Here is a 27120-nt window from a genome sequence, read left to right on the forward strand (position 1 = left end):
TCAAACTTGACATATACATCACATTTTTTGAGCGACATATGTACGTTTCATGATTTTGTGCTAAAAATTCCTCAAAATCAAGCATTTCTTCCATTATGTAACCGAATCTGTCGCGTATAGATGGATTTCATTCAAACGTGGTACATACTTTGAACCTTAATGCATGTCATTTTGTTTTTCAGATCAGATTTCATATGGTCGACTGGTGGTCATTTCTCTGACTTGTCACCAATCAAAATTTATATGTATATGTCATACATCATTTTGCATATATAGTTTTATAGTAATGTATGAATGTTTTGTTCAAACAGTGACAATATGGACCTCTGTGCCTGTTTATTTTTCAGATTGAATTCAAAATGGCCAACTGGTGGCCATTTTGTTTTAGTTTCAGAGCCATATCTCAAGCATTACTGCAATTTGGGATCTGAATCTTGGTCATGCATAGACTTATTTTGTTCAAACTTGGTATTCACACTGACCTTAATGGGACTTTAATGCATGTCACTTTGTTTGTTGAATTGGACTCAAAATGGCTGACAGGTGGCCTTTTGTTTTTAGTAAATGTAGATTTGGAGCCATATCTTTGATTGCTCATATTCAAACTTTATCTATTTCTTAAACTTGAGAACTCACAGGAACTATGTAATGCAATTACCTGTTTGTTTTTGTATCCATGCACATTTTAAATCACATGATTCACAAATGAAATTGATTTTTGACAAGAAACTGATGATGTAAACAGTCAAGACCACAACAAGACGCCAAAGTGACATGATGCTGTGTTTCAAAAATTGTCAAAATAAATTATTTCAAGAGTTGTGCATGCTTCTATCGGAAAAGAACTTTTAGGAGAAAATACTAGTACTCATGAATGAGATGAAAATGGTTACTATCAATAATTTTAAAAGAAGAAAAGTTTTTCAAATTAGTCATCCCAGAATTCTTATCCCTGCCTTTTTTTTCAGTAATATTTAAATTAGGTATACAGTCATATGAATTCACACTTTCCATCTTACACATCAGGCTATCATACGCATATATGTTCCTGTTAATAAAACAACTAGTGGGCAACGTTGTTACAACTGCTTTTGAGCTAATGCTGACGAGTTTGCGGCATTTGTATTTGAACTATAAGACTTGCTGATAAAAAAAATCATTGCTATGTATCATAATAAATACAAAATGTAATGTCCCCTCGTCGGTGAAAAATTCCAATGGCAGTCCCCTTATGAGGGAAGGGGGCTTAATTGTTTCTGAATATTGGCGACATACTGAAACAATCACCAAAGTTCCGACTCGCTGACAATCATTTAAGTTTGAATGTTTGTTACACGTTCCCCCAACCAAATATTTCATAGTCGTCAAGCTCAAGACTGTAAGTGGCTTCGCACTGAATCCAAATATACAGTGACAATCATTGCAGACAACTTTTTGTTTAAGTCTGAAATCTTGTGAAGATAGTGCAGAGTGTACAGCAATTGCAATAAGTCATCTCTGCTAATTATTTTTTGGTCGAGACTTACGAAACGGAAATGTGCCGATATTCTCAAATGTATTACTTATTAGTTTTTCCAAACTCGGCGATTTAGATAAGGTTGCTATGATGATATGTACGGTAACAGGCCGCGGTCATTGGGAATCATTTTTCGACCTAAGACTTAGGTCATTTAACTAACACGTCACGTGATTCCCGAATTACAACCATGAGTAGATTGTTGTTGGATCGATGATATAATATGACCTGAGATATATGTCAGACAAGATCATACTTTTAGGGATCATTTCTATAGTATGTATAACGATTCCATCACTGAAAAGTGACGAGAAACGCAAACCATAATGATGAGTTACAGTGTTCTCTTCTGAGCGTGAAAACGACCTCTATTGTTGTTTATATGACAACTATTATTTGTCATAGATGAAAGTATTATTATTATTAAGTGAAAAACGGAGTGAGAACCTTTAGAATGGTGTTTAGAAACCGTTTCTGTGAACCCATGCTTTGTAAGCTTGTTTCGAGTCGCCCGTAAGATACGCAGATTTAAACATTTCGTCGGAGAAAAATAAAATATAATCTGTTAAAAGCTTGAAATTGTATTTATAGCAGTGCATCACGTGACCGCGACGTGTAGGGAAATGTCAGTAAACAAATCTGCAAATACGATCTGTGTCCAGGGGTTTTCAATCATAGACTTCAATCGAGCTCTACTGCTCGTCTAATGCACCCGCCAGCAGCGCTGGAATTGGATAGAAATTCAATTGGCAGATCTTTGTTTACGGAGCGTTTTAATAGGGTCATGTACGTGGTTTGGAATCTTGATATCAGAGGCACGTACAGTATATATGTGGAACAACGCGTCTGCTTGTGCGAGCGATCGATCTAACGATACGTAGTCGTTCTCACGGTACGTAGTCGTGCATCGTGGTTGTAGATACAGCGAAAAGACTCAGCGAAACGCGTTGTACGAGTACGAATGCAATCTTTCGAATTAGGTACGTCAATTTCAAATCCCTCTTTTAATCTTCTTGCAATGGTGAACATGCCCTGGAAACATGTTTGTCATTGTCTCTTCATATTGTCCACACATATACGTAAGAATACATCGGGAAGGAGGGCGCATTTGGCAACCAAGATTAATATAAATATAGATACGACATATATTTGTATTTTAATCATAATCATAATCGGCACGTGGTTGGAAATCAAACGATAAAATGTTTCACTCAAGGGACACCATGTTTAACTTAATCGTTCTTCATCGTATTAAAAACAACACCTCGATGTGATATATTGTGTATACTAATAAATGCGTGTAATTTTATGATAGCAATAATACTAATGTAGGTTGTTGAAAAGGAGGGTCATAGTCAGCGGGGATAGTGTACTTCAAATCATCTTAGCATATTCAAGGTCGTGTTTCCTTTTCCCCAAGCATATGTTTTTCTCACACACTAGGCATTCTTACGATATTCGTGAAAGGTCTTGCCTCGAGACTGAAAAAAATAAATACTAGCGTTAATGGAGATATTTATGCATTTCGAAGACTCAAGTGCAACATGTTTACTAGGTCAACGTCGCATTTGCATTATTACTATATATGGAATTATTTCTTCCTTATTTGGCTATACGTATATAGGATTATCCTTATTTGCACACACACACTTTACTGTGTATGGGATTACATCTTGTTTTTATTCTAGACATAGGATTCCCTATATATTGGATAATGTGTTTTTTATTTGCTTACTGTTGAAGTGCTTAAAGACTATGGTCAATTAATGATTAATGACAACGGTTTAGATGTACGCTCATCCCGTGAGTATCGCTTCTCCATGGAAACGTGACAAGGACCTTAGTAGAATAGAATATGGAGAGCAGACTTGAATACTAAAAAGTGATTTGCAAATGAGTAATTGGTTTTTCTGACGAATATGAAATGATGAAATTGCATCAGAAATCTACAGTTTGATATTTTGGTGTCACGATACTTCAACTTGACGTACCACAATAATACTAGAAACAGTAGTTTGATCATCATTGCAATATCCAGTTATATTTTATCATTGTCGAGAAGTAATTATCGTGAGAACAGCTTGTTATTTCACAATTCTCTGCACGTGTTTGTTTAATAATGACCCTTTTACGTGATTATGTAAATATTCTCTGACAACCTCGGGGGTCAAGTTCAAATTGAGCTACTGGTATCAATTACTAGCCAGTTAATGGAACTTTGAAACCGAAGAACCGAATCGAGATGAGAAAAAATCACGGCTTACAAATTACATCAACTCTGTGCAGAAATGGTCAACCACATAGATTCCATACAAACTGGATATATAATGTATGTCAATAGGTGATTTTCCGTACTTCTACTGCAAAATCAAACAATTTGGTTTTAAACTCGAATTTTGTGTAATATGGTTCATTGTCGAAGCAAACATTTTTCGCCAAATATACATGACGTTGAGATGCCCTTACTTTATTAAAAATGCCGGTCATCAAATGTGTATGTCCTACGCCACTACGATGATAAGACCTTTGTTTGTCCTTATTTACGTTCGATTTTATGCATACCGCGTGATCTCACAGTAATGGAAACATTGGACAAATGTCTAATGCATACAACGAGAGGGTCATTATTAATTGGACTAATTAAAATCTTACTAGTATATAGTAATCTGTGTAGATTATATAAATCGGGTGAGATAGAAAAATCAGAATTCTGTTATACCATAGTGTCGGTCAATGATTTTTCTTATTTCAAAGTAGCGGTCATGTGCAACATTATTTCTGTTTGAGGAGAGCGACAATCAAAGGAAGACAGAGCACGTCTGTACCACTAAGCGCCGAGTAGATGCGATTAAAGGGTATGCTACAATACGTTTAATGCCCTCCGTAAACTAAACATTATCCGGACCCTTATCCATGCATTATACGTAATACAAACGTTTATATGTACTAAACTCAAATCTATCGCTGTCTCCGCGTAGCGGTGTAAAATCTATGTCCTTACAGATAATGTAATGCATTCCCATGCGGTCAGATCGAGTGCATTGTAAACCCATTGGTTTCAGTGACATTTCACTATTTCACCATATATTTATATTCACGAATTTTCCAGACAAACACCGAGCTCTATAGTTATTGTACATGGTCACTTGGAATTACTTAATGAATGTTACATATATCAGCGAAATTAAAATGCATTGAATAATTAATGTCTGTACAATAGACACACATTGAAATATGCGAGTACATTTATATACACAACTTTCAAAAGTCCTCGGGAGTTCATCGCCGTGTGCTAAGGTGCATATGAATCGTATGTGAATGGCATTGTAGATTCTCGAGACACCACGTGTGGGCGAAAAAATATACGTTAAGGTACTCAGTGGGGATCCCTGTACGTGTAAGGAGGGAAACTCGGATCATTGCGACATATGATGTAGGTGTTTACAATCGTAGAGCCTTCTGGTCACATTACATTTATACAACGTCACAAAAACACCATCTATCGCTCCATATTGCCTGAACATGGCCACCCGCAGATGAAATAAGCAACCCCTTACGCCGACCGCAAAACCTAATGGTGCAATAAATCAGCCAGTATTCCACAATTATAATTGATTTGGGGTGGCAATTCTAATTTTCGTATTTTGTTTTCAACTTTTAAATTGTCAATGTCATGGTATAAATTCAAGTAAACTCCATCAATTAAAACAAATTGAAGATTGAAAATTTAAAATGGATGCGCGATAGAAATAAACAACATTGAATGCGTGGTTTAATCAGTATATGCTATGATCCAGACATGTAACAACAATATCCAAGAAGCTCATACGATGTTTACGACGATGCTACTAGGATTCCATCATTACATGGATGCATCACTGTATCCACACTCCCGCAGAGTGTGCATGATAAATCACGGTCTCTAAAAGCTTCTTTAGTTTCACATCATGACCTCCTCACCCAGCTTTGTCGGGCCAGACTATTACAACATAGAGGGATGTGATGGCACACGTGTACATTGAATTTTCACTCATTTCTCTCACACTAGGGACTTCATTTTTTTACACCACTTTACGACTTTGAACCACTTCCATCTATTTGGAAAATTCGATAATTGAATTTATAGGCGAAATGTATTGCATGCTAAATAGGTAAAATGATATCAACTTAAAGTGAATCGAACCTACATTAACAGTGAAAAAAGGTAATGCTTCGAGCATAAACTGTTTATTACATTGTAGGTTTGCATAATCGCGTAAAATACGTAACACCTTTGGTAATACACTTTGACTTTATTGAATTGCTTGAACTGAACAGGGAAGTGTGTCGTGTAGTGTAGTGTGGTGTTATGTAGCGTGGTGTGGTGTAGTGTAGCGCAGTGTAGTGTAGTGTAGCGTAATGTAGTGTAGTGTAGCGTAGCGTAGTGTAGCGTAGTATAGTGTAGTGTAGCGTAGTGTAGGGTAGGGTAGGGTAGTGTAGTGTAGTGTAGTGCAGTGTAGTGTAGCGTAGAGAACTGTAGTGTAGCACAGCATAGTGTATTGTAGTGTAGCGTAGCGCAGCGTAGTGAAACAATAAATAAATAAATAAATAAATAAATAAATAAATAAATAAATAAATAAATAAATAAATAAATAAATAAATAAATAAATAAATAAATAAATAAATAAATTAATTAATTAATAAATTAATAAATTAATAAATTAATAATTAAATAAATTTTCTTTCAGTTTGTATACGCACAAATACATACAAAAATATTTAGAAATACCCGAATTTCTATTCAGGCAAACTGTATCACCACTCACGCAAATAATTTGCGCACTCACGTGTCATGTTAAAAAAAAATAACACATTCATCAAAACAGCTAAACTAACAATTAACTAACCGGTCAATGTATGTCTGAAATTACACAGTCGGCGATTTCAAACGATCGGACCAAGATGGTAATCTACTCCATGCAAGGAGTGTGCTGTCAGTACTCAATGACATCGTTTCAATATAAGTAACCATGGTATCACCGTGACGTTGTGTGTGTGTGTGTGATCTCCTTGTGGGACGTTCACTGAATTCCTTTATCATATTACAGATGCGCTGTTTCGCTATAGGGAATAGAGGGGATTTGACGGCCATGTGAATTTTATTAACACATCACCACAATCCTATCCACTGTTTATTAGCATGTTGCCAACATAATTTACTTCTAGTCAATAAGATGTGAGGTTTATATAGAGTCGCTATTAACTGAATATGTGCATTTATCGGGACAGGTCATATATTTATACAAATGTACATTCTTTCGATGATATCGTACAAGAATTAGACTGCCCAATCGGGCAATTTTAATTTTTTTCTTTTAAATCTTGGTCCGACGGGAAATAACGACCTGCCAACACGAGAGATTATACAAATTTGTTTCTTTATACACCACGTGGTAATAAGTATCGTTATGTATACCATTGATAGTACTTTCATTCCGATGTTCACTGTATGCAGTGGCACGGAGAACGTTTGGCTTTTCGTCTGCTTACCGTGGCACACAAATATCAGTGAACAATCACGAAATAGGTCAAAATCTCCCCAAATCGTGTCTAACACATGTTTATAATAAACGGCTCGTATGTTTAAACATAACAACAAAGTGCGTGCTTGTTCTCACAATGTGTCCTGACTTGTGTGACCAGGCACGTTTCTGACAATCACAGCGGTTGTACATGTATATGTAAATATGCGCCTTTCCGGTATACCAAATAATCGGAGATAAATTTGTAAATAAAGTTTAAACCATCGGGTACTATCACGTACAGACACGAAAGACGATCTTTATCGTAATTGTTACAGTTTTAAACATTAACATATCATAGTCTGTTTTATCGCCCCAAACCTCATAAATCGAATAGTAATCACATTTGTAAATTGTATAATACACAAATCCTACAAAATAAAGACAAAATAAAGATCCAACGGAATGTTCAATTGATTTTAACGACATAGTTATGTTAACGACAATCACCATGACTACTTGGGGATACATCGGTAATATTTATAGGGTGGTTAGGACAGTTTAATTTATGTTTCCATTTAATAGGATAAGTGACCACTTTTCTTGAAGAAAGTGTTTGCAACGCTAGGTATCTCCGCGTATGTAAGTCAATTGTTTGTTTTTTTCGAATATTTTTACTACAAAATTGTTATCCATTATCGCATACCCTCACCCACAAGAATACATGCACGACTTCCTATCGCTCAGGGCAATCTGCGACCCGTAGTTGTGTTAAAACTCGTGATCCGTACTGTAACAATAGCTATACGTATCGCCCTCCTCTTATTACGTTATAATCCATTTACGTTTCTCACCAGTAACTCTACCACGCTTTATTCATTAGCAAAGTGATACGTTGTCAATAACACGGAGTCCAGGTAACTTCAAAATAATGACGTCAAAGGTGACATACACTAAACGCACGTTTGTGGTTTTCAATAAAAGAGTTCGAATATCGACCAGACACACTTCTAGATTTATTTCAACTTATACGATGTAGTAGGAGTGACGTCAGCAATTTGTTCTTGAGTGAGTTGCTCGTATGAAGATTGTCGCTGATCGCCACGTCGAAACGTTTTAATTATTTCTTTGGATTTATTCAGGTATTTCTCCAACTGTAACTGAATATTATACCACTGTTTGTAGAGTAATTCTTTCTTGTAGTGACCTAGTTTATCTCAACCAATATAATATTGCCTTCAAACCACTGAGGTCGAAAATGCTAACTTAGGCACCTTGAGCATTCGCTGAAAATAAGTTGTAGCTAGCTGTTATTAGCATTTCAGTTAAATCAAGACGATTGAGGGATTGAACCACTGTGATATTCGGTCTAACTAATAACTATACTGCACATATTACATGCATGTCCAAGTCACTGACAGAGGAAACAGCCAGACATATCGGCGACGTCAGTAAAGCTACAAAACAATTACCACAAAGTGTTTTAATCCATGTGGGTTATGTCACCATGATGATAAATATTCATTTATATATTTATATTGACTTTTTTGTGAATGCTATGCTTAATATTAAAAACTTTATTTTTTAAAAAGTTTATGATAGAAATCAACGTTAGTGACTAAGCTAATGACTAAGTTTTCACCCATGAACCGTGAGTATATTTTACACGCACTGTAACTATAACAAACACGACGAGGCACGACGACTATAGACCGCCGGCTGTGATGAAAAACATTGTTAATCCGAAATTCTGTGTTGCACATATCACTCCTTGCACTCCTTGCATGATGTTGAAAATGGGATTTTTTTTTCTGTATTTCATTTCGGAAAACGGGGAGGTAAAAAAAAAAATATTTTTACGCACATAAACCTCGGTAACCGACTATGTTTTTTTCACAATTAATTAAAATATCATATATAACTATCTTTTCTTTTCTTCAGAAATTGGAAAAATACCTTACACCCCTAACTTAACGACGATGATGCTTAGTGTATGCCTTGTGATAAGTTATCTCTTGGTGGTGGTACATGCTGTAGATGAGACGTATATTATAAAATGCGACTACGGCTGCCATTGTAAAGACAACTTCTGGGTCGACGACAACAACGAAACTACCGATGGTAATACCTCAATACCGTTTGCGCATTTGATTCTATTCGGTCGTTATCACATGCTGGAAGTGGATTGTAGAAGTCGCAATCTTCAAGGCATCGTTCCAACCGTTATAAAGAACGCAACGCGCCTGCTTCTCTCTCACAACCACTTCGAGTCTCTCCCCGCCGATACTTTCATGGGTTACACTAATATAGCGGAACTGGATCTGACATATAACGGAATAAAGGAAATCCACGTGGATGCGTTCCGCGGAATGACCAGTCTACACATACTATCATTGGGTTTTAACGAACTCACTACGTTACCAGGAGAGTGTTTTCACGGGCTTAATAACTTATTCGCGTTGTACCTTGGCTACAACAAATTAACGGAAATGCCACCTCTCAAATACATTGAAAATCTTTCCAACCTTGACCTCAACTACAATCAAATCCAAGAAATCGACACCATCTCCGTTAGCGACACCGCTAATATTCTTCGGTTTGGACTGTTCGGAAACAAACTTAAAACTATCTCCAACTCCCTTGTACAATTCATGGATAAGTACTCAACCGCCGTATTCACGCTGAGTAGCAACCCTTGGAGATGTGACTGTAATATGTTGACTATTAAAGATAAGTGGCCAAGGCACCCTAAGTTCATCTTCGATTCGATCTATTGCGACACGCCTAGTCGCTTGAAAGGAATGAATCTTTGGAACTTGGACAACTCAGAACTTGTGTGCAGTGACGAAAATGACGTCATCACTGAAGAGGATCCGGCCCGTACTCTGTATACTTCATCCAATATGCTTGGTGCAGCGTTTGGTTGTGCGTTCCTATCGGCCATCGTTACAAGTTTTGTGTGGGCTGTTATCTGGCGAAGGAAACGACCAAAAGAACGTATGCCTCCGGATGCTCGTTCCTTCATTCATATGTAGACGCCTCACGTATTACGTCGAGACACAAGGTCATCTGGTTCTTTGAACATCGTGGAAAGTTGAAACGAACATGAATGCGGTTGACATTTTCTGCCACAGCGATATGATGCGGTTGATTTTGTTTTTAAACTTCAGTCGAAGACGGCTACTTATCTTGAGTTGCTCTGGAACAATTAGTTAGATGTTCACAGTGCTTAAAACTGACTATTATGTAGTCCTTGTAAGTTATTGGTCTGTTTCTTTTTCACTTGTAATCAACATATATATAAACACAGTAATGGTTCAGTGTTTCAAATTCTTTGAGTAAAAATATTACGCCAGTGTTACTTTATAATCCATCGAAAAGTGGGGAGTTATATCTATCTTACACAATATTGCATCGAGGATTTTTTTTCTGTGCCAAAAATTAAATACATTCCTGAAAAATACGAGATTCTTCTAATGATGAGAAAAGTGTACTACGTTGGATGCTAAATTCTGGGCTCTGTCACAGCCTTCACTGCAACAGCGCCACCAACGACCACTTTTAAACAAACAACCTACAATCTCGCAGCTAAAATCTAATTAGCGGAGCAAATTTTTTGTTACGGTGTGTTTATACATTTCTCATTCCGATTTCAAAAGTTTATTTGATCTGCGAATTCTCTCTCATATCTGAAGGTGTTGAAGTACAGTAAATATATTGATATATTATAATCGATTGGACTTTTTATTCGTTTGACCACCTTTCTGACAAGCAGAGGTTGAATTTAAAATCCAGCTCATATTTTCTGCCTTTTATAAGTATTAGTTTGACAGGTGAATGTTCGAGATTTTGAAGATGTTATTTTCCTGATTAGAGTTTCCAAATTCTAATTAATGCGCGGTACGAAACAATGCGGTAAAGACGTTGACGTTTATACGAATGCGCCACCACACGTAGTGATCTTCTGTGCTTTCGTTTTTTACACGTTATCGTCATCGGAAATCTGAAAAAATCGCAACGTATGCAAGCATTTCTTGTCAATAATTGAAAAATATTTTGTGCGTGTCATAGTTGCAGGTTTGAAATTATAAAACAGGTATATGTCACCGAATTATTTTTCATGAAATTATTTGTTGTAGTATCTTCGTTTGGTGGTCATTTCAACGAAAACAGGCTGAGGCAGTGGAGCGGGTTTTACCTGAAACTTAATTAGTAGTTTTGGCTATTACCCGATTATGTTAATTACACGATTACGATTACGTATTTATATGTCAAATTGAAGAGGTAATCCGGATAACTTCACAAGTAACGGGGCGCGTTTTTTTTATTTTTCAATAGATCATGTTTTATATTTGTTAGTGTAACAATTATTGAAACTTGCTTAAAAATACTCAAAGTTATTCACATTGCCTTAGTAACCGATCTGATAAATGTGAAATCAAGAATCATCCAGCCTTCAAGTTCAAGTTGATAATGTTCGAAACGTAATTAGATAACTGACAGCGGGACGAAGTCTCCATGGTTACTTGAAATATGCAGGTTTTTGGACAATCTGAAAACTGACTTTATATTATTGTATGAATGTATTTTCGCGATATACTGTGAGTTTATGTATAGCATTTAGATTGTATAAAAGTGATATTATATATATTGTATAAAAGTGATATTATATATATATAATATATATATATATATATACTCTGGAACGCCAATTGGCAACTTGGCAACCCGTAGCGCTATATCGATTACGAATCCCCTGGGATTCAACCCTTTGGAACGTAAGGCGGCAGTTTGTTGTTGAGGGATACAGCAGCAGCATCCCACGTACAGCAGCAGCATCCCACGTACAGCAGCAGCATCCCACGTACTGCACCCTCGTCGAGTAATGCATTCGTCCATACAAGAATAATAGATACAATTGAAACATTTCGTTTCAGTTTGAATTTATAAATATTTATGAAGATGAAAAATGGATTTGCCGCGAGAACACTGAAGGTCAGAAAGTTATGGTTTTTATAAACTTTTTTTTTATAGATATATGTTTTCATAAATTGGCCAATCCAGAAATGTCATTGTGACATCATAGTTAGTTATAATTAGTATTCATGAGTTAGTTCAACATTATCCAATCAGCAAGCGCCTGCTTTTGAATAAGTGGGCAGTCGCGGTTGCTGTATCACGCTTAGGCAAGCGAGTGTATGGGCGTAAATAATGTTGTCCTCCTGAGCCAAACATTATCAAATATTTGAACTTGAACAAAAGTGGCTGATCAGTATTTTTTTTTTTATAAATATGTTTACTAATCTAGGTATCCTTCACTGTTCGAAACACGATCAAAGTGTCACCAGACTGAGATACACATAAAAGTATATGAAAGTATTTCCTTCGCCATATGAGCAATTACAGAGGTGATTGCTGCCCGAATTGTATTTACTCAGTCGCTGCGGGCGCACTCCATTTCGCATGATTACGCAAGAGAGCGTAGTGATCTCAAGGTAACACGATAATCCCACAATGCAACTTTACGAGTTAGGACAGGTAGTTAAGATGTCTGAGTTCGAGAGCACGGTGCAGACAGAGTGCAGAGTAGACGGTCAATGAGAGAGTTGGTTCGAAGACCGAGTGAACGACAGATCGGTTCAATACGGCTCACCACTCTGCATTGATGTACAACTCTGGGTGTGTGTTATATTATTAAGTGATGAAAACGACATACAGTGTCTTGTGTAAATATTGTTGAGCAGTTCAAATATCACCTATGCGATTCCCAGAATGTACTCTCAAAGCCAAGCAACATACCCCAAATTCAACCCACACAGCGTCACTTATTTTCCCCGAACTGAATACGTAAACTCACCCAAGCACATAACGCAAACAATCAACGATTTGATTTTGAATTTAATTTTTTATAACGTTGAGAGTCCTTTACTTCATAAAAATTGACCAACATTAAATGCGCATAGCACATGATTAGGCGTGGAAAAGTCCTTGAAATACTTTCGCCTTTGTAGAACTTACTCCGCGATGTTTTGACGTCATTACGATGCTATGTACTTTTGTTCGTTCAGTTTCAATTTCACGCATAACAATTATTTCTCGCATAATTTCACGCGAGATCTTGCTGTGAACGGAAATGTTCGGTTATATTGCTATATACACCGTAAATGCACCTAACTACGTATGAAATATGTGTCTCAGAATCAAATAATTGTTATAACATACAACCATTTAAATGCCCATATTTAAAAACCCCGCCCATTTTGGCAAAACCACTCCCAAATTACTCGTTTACCGTTTGTTCTTCTGGCGTTTTTGAGTGCGCTGGAATATTCAGATACACTTAAAATTGTTATATTTTTTATAATTATAGCAAAGCGTGATTACTGGATTTACATAAAATATTGCGTTAATAGGACGCGGCAATAAGCCATGCCGCCACTTGTGCAACTTCTGTTTATATGAGCGTACATACATGTACGAACAACGGAGCGACTATGTTATAAAATTAATAAAGGTGAACGCTAAATATAACATACAAAAATAGTAGTAGGTAATATAACCATACGTCAGGTTATATTAAATAATTACAGAAGAACGCGACTACCTACTATCAAGACTAATTATCAAATTGGATATACTGATTAAGATACGTAATTCTGATCGAAATGTTGTTTAGTAACCTGATCGAGTTTTTTGTCTTAGGTTTCTTTGGCACACCTTATTAAAGCCTGAAGCAGGTACGTATTCGTTCTTCTTCTAATACTGCTAAGGGTTCATGAGACGTTACTGGTCACGTGATATGTGACATTTAACCTGGCGCAATGATTAGCGTGTTCGCCTTGTATCAGGAAGAATGCGGGCTCGGCTCTTTCAGCGACCAAGTAGAAGCCAGACTGGGACGATTTGGTGTCGTGGTCGTCAGTTTGAATCATTACGTTTTTCATGTTTTGAACTTTTATAGTTTATAGTGCATTTCATCAATTAATAAATAAATGTGAAAATCGTAATTTTTAACACAAATAATAGTCTCGCTACCTTAACAAGTAACCGAACTTTGAGTTACGGGCCGCGATTATACACAGCATTGTATGTTGCTCGTAACTCAAAGTTCGGTTATAAGTGTGTACACTGTGACCAATTTATATATACCATTTAGATTATATGCAAGTAATATAATAGATTCTTTACGGTCCTATCTCGTGTTAGCTTCACTTCACCAGTCGCTATTCACATACACAGCCACTGGTTATGGTTAACGTCACACGGTTGGGGTTACATTGCGGTCACAACTTCAAAGTAAACAATAGTGTTTTTTGAATGGCATGTTGTTTTGCGCAGTATTGACACGTGGTTAGATCAGATCAAAGCCCAAGGGACCAATAATTCGACATGAATAGTATAAATAAAATAAAAGTATTACTGATATTTACTTGTATTTTATATGGAGAAATTGTTTCCCCCAGATTGGCCCACAATAACACAGAAGAGAAGCGAATCTGTGAATGTGTGCGTTTCGAAATACTACCCAGCAACAATAAATCGAACACACAAATACCGAATCGATCTGCTGCCCGCGAACTTAGAGGAATGGAATCACCAAAAGGAAACATTCTTGCAAATTCAGACCCTCAAATTCGCCACATAGAAATCCCAATACCCAAATAAAGCCAAAATAAATCTATAGCGCATTTTTTCTGTGACAATATCCACTCAGTGAAATTAATTAATAAGTTTACAGTACTAGCTAGAATACTGTTACAAAATGAGTAATAAATAGCACTAATACTATTGTAGCCCTTCCGCTCTCGGTAGGTTAGTACTAGACACTTGCTGTAAAATCTGTCATTATTGAATATAGGTCGTTCGTTGCTCCGGATATGAGCTTGTATTCGATTGTTGGTAGATGATATTATTGGTTATTTGCATTGTATTCAGTGTAGTGTCAAATGAAACGAAAACACCAATGGCCTAAGAACACACACTGCAAACAGCTGCCTATGTTAAAAATATCAATAGAGACGAGTGACGTCACGACTTTGAGTCTACTTTCAATTTTAAAGTCTGTTGTTCTGACATTCCGTGACTTTGCAATCAGCCAATGAAATTCAACAGCGCAAGGTTGTTCTCCTTTTGACCTTGAATAAAGTGAAAGTCGATAACAATAAGCTAATGTCTACTGGACGATGGGTTACGGTATCCGTCATAGTGAACCAAACTAAATACGTACACTCAGCCTGCCCATGCGGGTTTTGTGTAGTAGCAAAACCGAATTCAAAAGTTTTAAATGTCAGTTTAATTTTATGGCTCTAAAATACAATAAAAAGCATGTATTTTTTATTTATTGTTTGAACAATATTAGTAATTCGTAACTTATACTTGTGTCCATGTCACATCGCCCATTTACAGGTGTATATCTATCAAACTGTTCATTTCGGTGTAGGAAATATAATAAACAGCTTTCATTCATAACCGAGTCTTGTATGTACTACATATTTTCGATTTAACATAAATATGTTGAAACACCACATTTATGAAAATGCATAAGAGAAAACATCCTCGGTCGAACACTGATGTATGAAGTAGGTCAACGTTCAGACATGAACGGGGTAGAGGCTCTGTCTTGGCCGATCACGGCTCTGTCTTGGCCGAACACGCGGCTCTGTCTTGGCCGAACACGACTCTGTCTTGGCCGAACACGGCTCTGTCTTGGCCAAACGATATGGCTAAAATATCACAAACCAACTTGAATAACTCACGGGAAAATATTCCTGGCATAGCTTTGAGTTAATTTGTTCTTTGATAGGTTACATGGTTGATATAATTCAGTTTGTGAATACGGAGGTTCATCTCTATAGAATTACACTCCACAATGAATGCATTTTGTTGCAAACTGGGTAAAATTAGAATTGAAACGATTTGGCGTAATACTGGACATCATACCACAAGTACTAGTACTACTATTTCGCAATCACAGCCATATTGATTATGAAAAGAACCGTTTAGAAGAGACATATTTCTATTTTAATTCACACCGGAAGAATTCTGTTGCGACCCACGCAATATCGCCACAATGAGTCAGTCTCTCGCCTATAAGATGTAATGTTTTGCATATTTCAGTTGTACGTGTGTACGACAATGCCCCGGGTTATAGCCGCTATAAGTACCACGCCATCCAAATACGGGTTTGCCAAATTCTACTCACGCAGAACTGCTTTCCATCTACTTGGAAATATTGAATTTGAACATGAATTGGAACTTAGCTTTTGATTTAAACGTTATGTACTAATGTTACATCACAGTTATACTATCAAAGCGGCTCCATATATTGACCTGCTGACACCTCCCTCCCTAATCATCCCACACTACACCTGTGGCGAGGGGCATGGGAGGCGGCTGTGCCAAAGTCAGTCCTTGCCAAGAACGAAAACCAAAGGTAAGAATGTCAGCATTTGACTGATTACGAGTTAGCTAACTTAGACTGAATACATATTTTTGTAAACCACGGATAGTCAAAATAACGTCAGAAGGGGTTTTTCCGAAGAGGCCATTGTTTACATGGAAGACCAAAATATTAATTTATTAATAATAATAATACGAGTCTAGATTATAATATTGTATGTTGTATTTGATGCATGTCGAACAAGACATCAACAACAACCTCTCTTTAAAGCGCTACCTGCTTTTTGTTATAACTGTAAACTTATTATGCTACATGAAACCATTACTATGTCGAATTTTTTTGAATGACAGAATAACAAAAAAGACTACTTGAATACTGTACCATGCAGTGAAATGATTGTCATGCACCTTTAGCGGAAACTCTGGCTGAACAAAGACCGCGAGAATCTTGAATCAAAATACTGATTTTACAAATTTACAACTACATATAAGCAAATGTCTATTTTGATGAACGTTTTAATTATGTACATAAGAAATGAACCTCCGAATAGCAGTAATACGTGACCATTTTTTTGTTGTAAAAAAAGAAGAAAAACTAAGCACGTCAAAGTGTCGGGCACAGATAACGAAAGTGAAGTCATTTGGAAAGTCGAATCGTGATAGACTGTAGGACAAATAAAACGAAAACACGTAAGGCACAAGAAATGCCATCATCTGTTTTAATTCCACTTATATTATAGAAATATACATGAGAACACGTTCTAAAACTTGTTGAACCCAAAAGTAGCCAATCTTACCAAATTGTCGGGACGGGTAACACATGTTAAATAAAAATTCGAAACAATATACACCACATGATCGAGAGCAACGTATTATAACCGTATTATTATTCTGGACACGCAGTTTTATGACTGCTACCGAAATTTGATACATATATTAATGAAATTATAGCCTCATTCTTGTTCTAATCCATCAAGTGAATCTGAACTCGTAAATATTCTAAGAAAAATCATCAAAGTGAAATTAATAATTATGTTCATTGAACGTCATATTCCTGTATGAGAAACTGTCAACGATTGGCTTGAACTTTGAGATGCTAATATAAACAAATGTTCAGGAATAAAGAAAGACTTTCCCGTAACACGGTTTTATAGTCTGGCTCGCAGACGAACACCTCGAATATTTTCTGCTACATGTACCACCAAGACAGCATGATATAGATGGATAACTGGTGGGAAACTAGTATGAAACCCGGACTGGGCATCGATGTGGCAATTTATCAGACCGAATTTGTTTTCTTACTGAACTTGATGACAATAGACTAGTTAAACAAGTATTTTTGTGGGATCACTCCCTAAATTACGTGTCTATGCAACTAGTAAATTTGAATATAAACCAGAAAAGTATGTGCTAATAAATTTAAGTCGGGGTCAAAGGTCACTACGCTCAACTGCGCATGGGCATTTTGCCACTCCGTATTGAGACTGGGCGATTTAGACACAAGCCTGTATGTGAACGAATCTGTAAAATAAAGAAATTTGTTGTACGTCTGAATTTACTGAACTACACGATTTTATTGTTGATATACTATTTCAAGTTCTCTTTCATAACCTTTTTTTGTAAATGGAATCGTTATTATATAAGGTATGGTTATTAACGTGTATAAGGTGACTTATGCTTACGTCGTTTACTACGCCCTCTTCCGGCGACTCCGAACTGCATCGTCCTCCGATTATTTTGGTTCACAAGAATAACAGTCAGACTCGTGAGAATCATGAAATTTTCAACACACCAAACATTTTTTCACTTTGTTTGATTATTCAACATTTTCTTCAAGTTTGTTTCACAGACAATAAATTATTTGTATTTACACAAATAATAGCATATCAGGTTCCTATATAGCTATGGTGTCGCTGTAGTGTAGTGGTTAAATCTGCCAAGGGTTAGTTTTTCGAGGGGTAACCGGAAACAAACGTTCCTTGCCTGGCGAAGATGGTCGCTATGAAATCCAAGTTGAACAGAACGTGGCGCGATGACCACCGCTTTTTAATAATACAGTAAAATCTGTTTTTTTTTTTCAGAAGGGGTTATCGCCAAGAAGATGGAATGGAATCCACAGAAACCATGTGCTAGAACTTGATTCAAGCACCCAGGCAACATTCGAAGGCAGCGGAAACACGGCAACGTCCGCGCAGCACACGAGGAATCGATATGCTGGCAAACGTCCTGTGCTGATTCATAAAGAAGAATCGCACCTCTCAAGTATGACTGGGGGCGCTGCGCATGACAGCGATGACGACGACGAAATTGACGAAAGAGACGAATTGATGTTTTCACATGACAGGTCAAAGAGTGACGTCAAACTTATAAACATTATCGAAGAGGAATCAGAATCTATACGAACTCCGTGTCCATAAATTGTGTGTTTTACAAAGATGAAAGAATAGTAATTAGTTTGTACGATTGCATGGTTCCGTATTGTGAAGATATTAAGCAGAAACAGTATGGCCTGAACACTTAAAATGTAAACAGTTGTGACAAACTTTATTCTTGAGTCGTGGCAAATGATTACTGTATGTATTTCACGATAACGATTCATTGACTAAAGAGGGCACGGGCCATACCACAAACAAGTTTCATTTCATGCACTCGATTCGGGGACAACGGACGGATTTCTGATCACTGGCAACAAGTTTACAATTATTTCCTTACCGAATTGCCGAATTATTTCCTTACCGAGTTTTAATGTGCAACACAGTGACTACAAAATACTGAAACAAAAAGTATCGAAATCATTCAATAACTCTACGCATGGACAGAAAGCTTGCAGTGCTTTGTCGTCTGCTATTTTGGTCATTCGAAATTAACAAGGAGTCATGAGATACATAGTGATGTCAACTCATAAGTGAAACGGAGTATTGTTAATCCGCGAGGCCCTGTCAAAATGCTTTTAAAGTTGTTATCGATCGCGAGGTAGGGTATCGTGGATTAATAATACTCCTGTTCAGTTAAAGAATACAATTACACGTGCATGAATGGCAATATGCATTCAAATGTCATTCGTTTCCCCTAGTTATTGTTTGGCTACAAGTCCATATATAATGTTCTATTTAGATAAACTCACACAATACATTGATCACGTGTTTTCATGAGTGCATCAATATAACACGTGTGCATACGGCAAACAATTACGATTTAATAGTCGATTTAACTTTGTAGTTATGTTACCCAGTACCGAAAGTTTCAGTTGTAGACACGAGAACTCTGGATATAGGTGCGTATTTCGCTTAAAAGATTGAACTACTGTTACATTTACACTAAAGTGGTCTGAGATTTACATAAATCTCTTGAGAAGCATTTCAATTTGCACCACGTGCTCATCAATCATGTACCAGACACACAAATGTTTTAATTGCAAATACACATTGACGTACATTGCTGCTTACCGTTTTAACATAAACTAATTTTGACAGATGAAGTTACATATCAAAACTTGAGATATTTCATACACTATGGAAATTAAAATATTTAATTTATTTTGGACATTATTTGTACATGGAATAATCAACAATATTAAATCAGACGATCCCCAGTAGCAAGTATTGCGGGTTGATAATATGCAAATAACACAAGGATTGTCACGACAATACACCTGGTCAGTTCTGTGATGTTTATTCCAACGTTTCGCCCTAGAAATAGGGCTTCTTCAAGAAAACTCTGTTGGGATACCGTGAGATTAAATTTCCAACGTGTCTGATGTGTTATGACATGAATCAATCGAACTGTGAAATGAACAAGTGAATCGACAAAAAGTGACTGTAAAATGTCATTTACCTGATCAGTCACGTAAAGCCATATTACATGAAATTATTGATTTATGGCAATCTTTTGACTTTATACATATTACTGCGTTTTGTGTATTATGCATGCTATGGGTGACTTAAAGACTTATATTAAGTCATATACTAGTATTACATTATTACACATGTAACCGTGACGCTATAAGTTACAGCGTGCCACAATTTTGCGGTATTTTACGGGGTATCCTCATCCTATTATGCGAAATGCGAATTCCTAATATGGAATAATTACGCGCGTAAGCGTCCTCTAATAGTAAAAACAAACATGGCTGCCACCAGGGTCCGGACTCCACACAAAGAAGTTCGCTGATTCTGTTTTGGATATTGGCATTTCCATGATTAAGATTCAGTTTTTTCTTTCTAGTTCTCGTCTGACATTGTAACTCCTGCCGAGTGATGTCTATTCGTTTTGCGCTTTGGCGCTGTTTACGTGCTGTTTTACTTTCTGGTGTATAGCGCCCTCTGGGGTTAAATGTCTTCAGCGAAGATTAAATAGTTATGACGCAGTTGTAATGTGCGCCCACTTTCTCTAGTTTTTCATGACTACAAGCTGTGACCCGGAAAATAGGTATGATTTTATAGTTTCATGAACATCGATTTCAGTCGATATGATTTTGTGTAATTTTGAAGTCTTTTACAAGAGAAATCGAGAGTTTTCTGATCGTGAACCCGAGTGGTATAAAATGGTCGTGTTGTGTTGGTCTGACCTATGACCCCAATTCGTTCGCACTTGTATTAGCCGTTGATGGCGTGTTACCGCACTATCCTATTCAGAATAATATGTTATTGTATTTGTGCACTTAAGATTGTTATTGTTTTATTTTGCTTCACAGTTTTACGTGATTGCGATTGCCAATGGGAACTGTGATTAAGGACCACATGACTGATTTAATGTGATTCATGTGAATAAGTTGAGAACAGTAAAGAGTTAATAAAACGATATATTGGCGATATAGAACTGAGTGACTTGTCAATATCTTAATCGACACTCATCATATAACACAGACATGTTGATTGGTTTATGTATGTACATACATGCACTGGAACTAAATGAGACTCAAATTCTGGGTCTATTTCGATTCCCACAATTTGTTAAATTTACAAAATCAACAAGCTACTAAGACTGATAGATATGGTGTAGTTGTGATTTTAGTCATTTCTCATACATTTATTCCTCCCATAGACTTTTGTATTAAACACAAACGTGCAACGTCAAATGACAGCGCAAATAAAAGTCGACAAAAACGGAATATTTTATCACAATATCAATATTTTATCGAGCCACACGTAACTGCGATGGCAGCTATTTTCTTCGGGACGAACGAGCACAATATGACGTCACTGGAGAAAGTATTGCCGAAAACTTGTTGGATACTCCCGTAAAGCGAACTAAAACGAACTCGTCGTCTACTTTCAGACGCATGCATATACTGCCTACAGAGAAGTGTAGTGTAGAGAAGTGTAGAAATAATTGTCCCCCGTGCACGTAGGTTGCAGTAAATACCCGAAGTTCATAGCATAACAATACTGACGGTAGCAGAAGACCATTTAAATTTCCTGGCGTTTTAGCTGTTCCGCTTTTCCGAGGGAAGTTCTACTACATTGACATCATCTAGCCATGTGATTTTGTCCTCGTACAACCTCAAGAGTCACTAGCGTTATGTACGGCTCAGCGAGCTAAATTGCGGGAAAAAACAACGTCAAACAGATATTTTTGTCACAGTTTTCGCGCTGATGATTGTTTAATTTTTAATTATAGCTCTACCCAATCATCTGCAGAACATTTTACGTTGTACCTGTTCATACAACAGGTACATTAATGTCATGTAATGTTTCAGGGTGCCCCGATGGAAAGGTTGGTGGAAAATGTTAACACGACTGTTATTGTCAGAATGGAGCAGCCTGTCATATGTTCAATGGTGCATGTAAGTGCGATGCAGGGTGGAACGGAATATCGATATTGTGACCAAGGGATAAATAAGTATGGACGACAGAGGTATAATTATCTGGTACAACGAATTCCCGTACTGAGTTTATTTACCAAGATTACACAGGAGAGCGACAATGTTAATTACAGGAACTAAAAACCTAAAACGACATAAAAATACAATATATTATATTGAGAAAATTAACGATAATTCAAATAAAAAAATACATTTCACACTAATACTGGAGTTGCTATTCAATGAAAGCGAACAAGTGATTAGTTAAAGCACATGTCAGGAACAAAGGGTTGCATGGTCATTGAAGCACATGGCCAGAACAATAGAAACAATCTACATATCCCGTCAGTTGGTCAAATCTAACAAATTCCACTCAGTTTGGCTTGCAGGAGTTAAAACTTTCTAAACAGTTGAAATGAGCTGGAATCTGAACATTCGCAAACCAACTCCGGGCTGAATGCTTCAGTGGTCAGAGAGGTGAAAAGACGAGATGCTCCTCAGACGAGTCCAATGATGTAACTGACCCAAACTTCTCAGTGCTAAGTTTAATGGGAAATATGCAAATTACTTCTAGTCACTCATGTGTGCCTTTTTGGCAAATTCCATGATAATTAATAAATTAAATTACTGAAAATACATGCCAACATTATCAAAAAAGTCAGTAGAAATAATCAAAAAATGTTAGAGATTAAAGAGCGCCCTCAAAGACCAATTTACTTAGCTCACAATTAAGTTTTAATTGCAAAAAAAAAACTTTTTAAAAATGGACGGAATAGTGTGCGATATTGGTGAATTTTAAAGGCAAGAAACTAATTCGAGAACAAACAAGAATATTCTTTTTTACTCTGTAATCTCTCCAAGTGTAACCTTCAGTGCACTTACCTATGACTCTTTCGTCGGTGGTTTTTTTATCACTCGTCTGCGGTTTCAACCACCTAGACGATTTTAATACTTACAACAGAAGCCTTTATCACAATGATAATTTACTTGCGTTAGATTATTTGCATTTTATCTATGATACTGGAATTCATATATGCAGTCGAATGGAAAGGTAAGACTTTGCCAAAAGCAACATACAGTGTGAACGTACACAAATATTTATCATTATCATAGTCGTGTACTTGTCGCACACTTAGTTCTGTGTCCTCAGTTGGTTGAGTAAAACATTTTTGAATATACCAAATTTATCGTTTATATAACACATTATCAAACGGTGCTATCATATTCAAAGATTGGTTGTGCTACTGACAGTATAAAAGGGTTTACATTCATATACTGTAACAGTACAATATATTGCCAGTCTACAGTCACATCCAGACAACAGATAAAGGAGATAAAGATAAAGGAGTGAACTGAGTGTAAAACTTTATTTAAACGACTTGGTATTCTTGAAATTCACAAACTTTCTAAATTCAATACTTGCCTGTTCACCTTTGATCTTCTTAAAAATCGCTTCTCCCATGATGTGAATCACTTCTTAGATCCCCTTCCACACAACTACCCAACCCGACTCTCCCTTGAAAACAATTTTTGCATTCCACAAGTGCATTTAACTCAAAGTAAACATAATATCAAATACGCAGTTACAAAGCACTGGAATGCACTTCCCAATCACATTAAAAATATTACACATAGACACATGTTTAAAAGTACATTAAAATCCCTCCTACTAAATGAGTAACATTCATTCACTCATTCATTCATTCATTCATTCATTCATCAACTTAGTTATTTATTTATTTATTTATTTGTTCAGTTATCCAGTTATTTATTTATCTATTCATTCAGTTATTTACTAATTGATCAAATAATTAATAAAATATTTCATCAACAGTTTGTTATTTTACTTTACATTATTTCACTTATTTAATTATATTTCATTATATTTCTTAGTCATGCAGACACTTTCTGTGTATAACGCTCGGCGGGGACATGGATTAGACTAGTTCAATACCGAACTATTTCCGTGTCCCTCACCAGTTGCATTACTACAAAGCAATATTTTATTTATATATGCATTTCTGTACATTAGTATTTATTTAATTTCCTTATGTAACTGGTGAAATAAATAAATAAAATAAAAATAAATAAAATACAACTGATTTAATGTATTGGCTTGATGCTATGCTTACTGTTAATTATGGTGCTCATGCTCTATTAAATCTGTATTTTTTCTCCTGATGAAACTAACTTATTACAACATGTAGGATTACCGCCAAGGCGTTTGTATGTCATGTATTATTTTTAATGAATTGTACAGATTGTAGATTGCATAACAGTAATTTGAGTTTTGGTGTGTTTTATTTCATTGCAGATACGGAATACAAATATACTCGGTTGCTGATGAACATGCAGGAACATACGAATGTAAGGTTGTTGATACAAATGGTGATACTTATACAGATACTCTAACTTTGACAGTGACAGGTAATATAGTTTGCTGCAATAATTAAATTTGAATTGACCATATTTGAATACATATTGCTACGGTTAGCATCAGAACATCGAATAACAAGAAGTTGCGAACAGTACTTTTCTACACTGGGACACATCTTACATAGAATCAAAATTATGCTCACTAGGAGTTGCAATTGTGGTATGACTAACAAACATCTCTATTCAGAGGACACCATTCTACCATGACAGCCCTTGGATGCGAAAGTGTTGTCACATTTGTAAAAATAATTTAATCACAACGTGAACGGCAAGGTGGTTGGGATATATGTGTTTCTGCTTTGGAACTCATTAATAATATGCAAAGAGTTGTACAGGCTGGGTTATAGTCGCCACAAGTTGACGACAGTGGCATTGTCGCTGGGCATTCCTGTAAACTAAATGCCTCTGAGTTACAAAAATCTCTGCACTGCGCATGTTCACTTAATCAGCTTTGTTTATTTACCAGTGTTTTCAACTGTGAACACTTCGACATACAGATTACACAGCCACTATTAAAAACAAGATTAGGCTGACCAATATATGTATTCAACAAAACACATTCTGTCTGTTTTTTAGAGTAAGCTGACAAGTGTAATGGTACATTTAGACTTGGCTTAATCTAAAAATACAACAAAGTGATGTGACGTCTCGGAATATCATTTGACTCAAACAAAATAATCTTTATTCATGCTTTAGTTGAAGAATTCATTCGCTACCAGAACATGGGTCATTGACTCTTAAAATACCAACCATCGATAAAATGTAATATGAGTTAGCGTTCTACCGCAATAATAACAGCACCTCATTTAATGAAATATATATAGTGTCCGATAACACTGTTTATCCAGATTGCACTTGTCAGTAGTAGGAAATGAGTACAAAATGTATAAATTTGTTTTAAGGCATGTGAACAACCACTTGGCTTTTGTGTTGACAAGCTAGAAGGACACATTCAGCGCATATTTCTCATCCAAGTTAAAACCATCATGACCCTTGTAGCATGACAATTTGCAGCATATGTACATGACATTGACCAAATTATATTAGCAATGATAGTGAACCTTAGCATGCAGTCTTTCTGGGGAATGGGAAACATAACATTGCTTTTACAAATGCGACGCTATCCCGCCTTGTACATTAAAGCCATGTACCACATAAATTGCATCACTTCCGGCCATTGCATATAGCACCCATATTAACCGTCCACTCAAAACAACATGTAATGTACGTGTACTTAAAGTCACAAAATTAACATTCACTAGCCAAACACTTAAAACGTGCAAATATACAACCGGAACGTAAACCGCTTATTAGACACAGATCATGCGACACATTGAAACAAATCCAATGTTTACACACGTCCAGTTGTCATGTTTGAATATGCTACTTCGCACTTTCCTCAAATTGAATATTTAGGTGAACGTGACGAAGTTGGGCATTCAGGATGAACATTGTAAGAGGTACGTTGTTCCAGAAAACAATTATAAATCCTAGGATGTGGGCACTCAAAAATGTGGTAGCATATCACACCTAATCACACTTATTATATGTTTTGAAATGATACCCAAAGAATTTCATTGTAAACGCGTTACTCTTCAATGGGTGTTCAAACACAGTTCCTCCGTGGATTAAAACACTCATTTAATGGTTGAATGTTATTGCAATATCATTCTCATAGAAAAAATATTTCATTACATTTGTATACCCTTTGCTTGAAAATGGTTGTTTTCTCAACGCTAGTTACAAGATTTTAACCGAGACACGTTTTCCACATATTTTTAGAAACCTACATGCTCAACAACCGCCATTTGATGGAGTCCCCACGTGGTACTAATCCACCTCAAGAAACATTATTGACTTGTCAATGCAGAACACATGCGAACGCTTTAAATAGAAAGATAGTATTTTGTCACCTATGCAGGAAAATTTCAAAATTGTAACCTCCGATGACTGAAGCACTAAAAGATTTGTTTTAAATTGAGATTTTAATTATATCTTTCGCCCTAGTCAAAATAAAAAAATAAGCAAGTATTTTTATGTAAAGCTGCTACATTAAATACGCCAAACTTAAAAAGCAGTTGGTGTCGCGTCACGCATATGCGAAAAATGTGTTGATAACAATTTATTTTCCCATAATCCAATGCGTTAATGACAATCTGGGTGCGACGCGCAATTAGGACGCGTTACATTTGATACCCGCATAATAGTTTAGACATTAAATTACAGATTTTTGCCAGAGACCTAAACAAGGTCCAAAACCATGCACGCTAGAAATTGGGACACCACTTCCGGGTATAAATAAAACATGTATCCACGCCGTTAATGGCGCTATTACCATCTAATAATCGCGTTTAATAACGGCTGCGCTGCGGCTGATACGCAGGGAAACATTTACAGAAGATCTTGTTGACAAAATCCGTAATCACGTGACGTGACACAATCAAAATTCCCATCTGAAATGGTTC

At 36.4% G+C, this 27120-nt stretch overlaps 1 protein-coding gene, 1 long non-coding RNA gene and 1 other non-coding gene across 4 annotated transcripts; all 3 read left to right on the forward strand.

The window, feature by feature from the left end:
- Positions 1-1762: 1762 nt before the first annotated feature.
- Positions 1763-1975, forward strand: LOC144346144 (small nucleolar RNA U3). The gene has a single exon (XR_013419480.2). It is a non-coding gene; the product is annotated as a small nucleolar RNA U3 (small nucleolar RNA).
- Positions 1976-2228: 253 nt separating this feature from the next.
- Positions 2229-10748, forward strand: LOC146729472 (uncharacterized). 2 transcript variants are annotated; one of them, XM_085496174.1, is made up of 2 exons: positions 2229-2496; positions 8959-10748. In XM_085496174.1, exons 1-2 carry the CDS (start codon positions 2478-2480, stop codon positions 10050-10052), a joined length of 1113 nt encoding a protein of 370 aa, XP_085352300.1. In that variant the 5' UTR covers positions 2229-2477; the 3' UTR covers positions 10053-10748. The 2 variants fall into 2 exon arrangements, with proteins under 2 accessions (XP_085352300.1, XP_085352301.1); XM_085496175.1 differs by lacking the exon at positions 2229-2496 and adding an exon at positions 8035-8159.
- Positions 10749-20746: 9998 nt separating this feature from the next.
- LOC144346125 (uncharacterized) lies at positions 20747-21234 on the forward strand. Its single transcript, XR_013419478.1, has 2 exons — positions 20747-20844; positions 21110-21234. It is a non-coding gene; the product is annotated as an uncharacterized LOC144346125 (long non-coding RNA).
- Positions 21235-27120: the final 5886 nt, after the last annotated feature.

The sequence above is a fragment of the Saccoglossus kowalevskii genome, chromosome 22 (genome assembly GCF_978046115.1).
Source record: "Saccoglossus kowalevskii chromosome 22, keSacKowa6.1, whole genome shotgun sequence".
Classification (NCBI taxonomy): domain Eukaryota; kingdom Metazoa; phylum Hemichordata; class Enteropneusta; family Harrimaniidae; genus Saccoglossus; species Saccoglossus kowalevskii.